Below are 3,084 nucleotides of genomic sequence, written 5' to 3'. Positions count from 1 at the left end.
ATGAAGCTCTCTAGCGGTGCACTGGCTCTTGGACTGGCCAACTTGCCCGCAACTCTTGCCTGGGGCAGTAAGTTCATCCCATCATGAAACCATCTTCATCCCAAGCTCACAATTATAGGTCTTGGCCATATGACCACTGCTTACCTTGCCGGTCACTTTGTCGCCAACACAACCGAAGCGCATTTCAAGTATATTCTGTATAATGACGAGGAGGACTATCTTGCCAAGATTGCTTCATGGGCAGACTCAATCCGATACACGAACTGGGGTCGCTTTTCCAAGAACTTTCACTTTATCGATGCTCACGACCGCCCGCCTCACAATTGCGACGTCGATTATGAACGCGACTGCAAGGACGATGGTTGTGTCATCACCGCCCTTCACAATTATACTCAGCAGTCAATCGAGCCTGAGCTGCCCTTCTGGAGGCGCAACCAGGCCGCCAAGTTTGTTGTCCATTTTGTCGGTGATCTCCACCAACCCCTGCATAACGAAGATGTTGAAAAGGGAGGCAACGGACTTTCAGTGATTTTTGACGGTAAACATTTCAACCTCCACCACGTCTGGGACAGCTCTATTGCCGAGAAACTTCTGGGCGGCCTTCATGGCGACCCTTCTAAGCTGGCCAGTAAATGGGCCAACCAGCTTGCTGTTGAGATTGCAGACGGAAAGTATGCAGAGGTTAAAGAGTCCTGGTTGAAGGACCTGGACTTTGAGAAGCCCATTGATACGGCACTTGCCTGGTCCCGAGAGACTAATGCGCTCGTTTGCACTCATGGTAAGGCGATCGCCCTGGTAACAGTTTGTATTTCAACTTATCTGACATGGATCTACAGTTTTACCCGAGGGACCCGAAGCTATTGTCGGTCAGGAACTCGGGGGCGAGTACTTTGAGAAGGCAGCCCCTGTTCTAGAGGAGCAGGTTGCCAAGGCCGGTTACAGAATGGCGGCGTGGCTGGACAAGATCGTCGAGGCCTACAAGGATGCTGAGCAGAAGCAGATTTCTGAGGAGCTCTGAGGTAGTCGTTTTCTGGTTAGTATATGTATTCAGATGATTTACGTTGTTTTGCATGTAACTGCACATTTACAAACCTCCGACTTGGCACTATGGTCTTGTGGAATAATGACAATAACAAGATTACGCATGAAAACAACCCACAGACCGGAGTGTGTACGGATATGAACATTTATAACATGACATCATATAGGCAATGGAATATAAACCACTTTAATCATGCTCGTTTATTCAATGCTACTCTGAGCCTGAGACAAAACGCCAGCCCGGCTATTATGCTGAAAGGATTTTGCAAAGGCGCAGAACGGGATGAAACTGGAACATTGGGGTAGGCAAACGAAGTTTTTATGGGAATAGTAAGCTTAAACTAAGTTGAAAAATAGTGATACATGCATCTTGTCGCAGGTCAAGTTACAGTGCAAGGGTCAACGTTTAATGCAACCTCGTGGCTGCAACGTTCATGTGAGTCTTTCGTGGACGCTCACTCGCTTGCAACATTTCTGCAACGAATATTGGCCATCGAAAACCGGCTCGAAGAAGATCTTCAAATCTTATTAGTAGAGAATGATTTATATAGAATTCGATCGATAGATAATCAGTTTGAGTTTCCCTTGCAGTTTCCGGACCATCCCTCAGCCGACCTGTTCTTTTTCGTTACGTTTATACGCATGCTTTGATATTGACCAGGTATGGAGATGAATGACAGTATACAGCGACCATGATATATGTCCACTGTGGCTTGGCCCGGTTTGCAGTTTAAGAATTGAAACAAAATTGGTAATTACGTCCAGTGGAAAATGACTGAGCCAAGCCAAGCCAAAGCGGGAGAATTCTACAAATTGCGAGAAAGATATCGACATTTGAAAAATGCCTCTTGTTTTGATAGATGAAGATGAGAGTTAGGCAGGTAACTACAGTGGACTAGACTAATGTGACATAGTGGACACTCTCCGACACTTGCGCTTAACGTTGAAGGTTTCGAAGCTCCAGAGGTCGAAACGTGCTGTGCCTGGAAGCGGTGACCCCTAAGGCGCGCCCCTGGCAGCAGCTGCAGGTACAGCGATTGAAGCATTCTGATTGGCCACACCTACCGTTGCAGACTCCGTAAAGGGAAGGAAGGAGGCACGGGCTGAGACGCTTCCAGCCGCATCCCAACATCAACCATGCGGCAGAATGACATGCTCATTGTTGACTCATCAACCAGAAGCACCTTCCTTCTCCTTCTCTCTTGGCTTTGGAATCTTGAACTTATTGACCTCTCGGCATTATGTACACCCGCCAAGATTAGCCAAGCGCTAACCAATATGCCCTGACTGCTCCCGATTCACTAACATTCTCTCGTCACACCAACCATCAGCCACCTGAAGGATACCATTATCTCGGCCTACTATTGATTATTCAACTCAGGCATTATCGGTTCTGGATGACTACATGCAGTACTCCGCCTTGTCTCATGCCCCCGTCACTGTTTCTCAAACACAGCTAGTGCTGTCTCTCTGTACCGCGATGCTTTCTCTTGGTGTTTCTCATCAAGTTTGATCGCTACATCTTGGCCTCTACCCCTTGGCCCTACCAGGACTGCCCTTACCGAGTAAGCGAGAGGTCATTGTTTGCTTCGAGCCTCGACCTTGCTCATGGAGTTGTGACCCTGAACCGAACCCTCCCCCCTCGACCGCCCAGAATTCCATCCGGTCTGATGTGCGAGCCCGAGACGTTGAATTGTCTGGGATTGTCATAATGGAAGCAAGCATCTTTCTCGGCAACTTCGTTTCCGATATCATCTCTAGATGACAACTCCAGTTTTCCACAAGGCTTTAAACCCTCGTTCCACCGTCCTACAATCGAACCATCTTCTTACTCTCTCTTCAGCTCTGGTAGTCTCTTTTCTTCCATTCGTTCCTTTGAGGCCCTAGTTGAACTATTTTCGTGTCAGTGACCATTCTTTTTATCTTTATTTCGAATTGGTCTGGTACCATTCGGAAACTTTTAGACAACACTTTATTCTCCTTCAGCTTTTCTTATCTTCCCCTTTCCTTCAACAAGACATTACCAGCATACTCTTATTCAAG

The 3,084-nt window shown here is 47.3% G+C and overlaps 2 protein-coding genes across 2 annotated transcripts; both read left to right on the top strand.

The window, feature by feature from the left end:
- On the top strand, window positions 1–1,018 carry FPOAC1_004605 (uncharacterized protein; the record flags this gene model as incomplete). Its single annotated transcript, XM_044849147.1, has 3 exons — window positions 1–67; window positions 119–778; window positions 837–1,018. The coding sequence occupies 3 exons, from the start codon at window positions 1–3 to the stop codon at window positions 1,016–1,018; spliced, it is 909 nt and encodes a 302-aa protein (XP_044707857.1).
- Window positions 1,019–1,290: 272 nt separating this feature from the next.
- Window positions 1,291–1,573, top strand: FPOAC1_004604 (uncharacterized protein; the record flags this gene model as incomplete). The annotated part of the gene is made up of 2 exons (XM_044849146.1): window positions 1,291–1,343; window positions 1,399–1,573. 2 exons carry the CDS (start codon window positions 1,291–1,293, stop codon window positions 1,571–1,573), a joined length of 228 nt encoding a protein of 75 aa, XP_044707856.1.
- Between the last annotated feature and the right edge of the window lie 1,511 nt (window positions 1,574–3,084).

This window comes from Fusarium poae, chromosome 2 (assembly GCF_019609905.1).
Source record: "Fusarium poae strain DAOMC 252244 chromosome 2, whole genome shotgun sequence".
NCBI classification, from domain to species: Eukaryota; Fungi; Ascomycota; class Sordariomycetes; order Hypocreales; family Nectriaceae; genus Fusarium; species Fusarium poae.
This window is presented reverse-complemented; position numbering and strand designations above follow the sequence as displayed.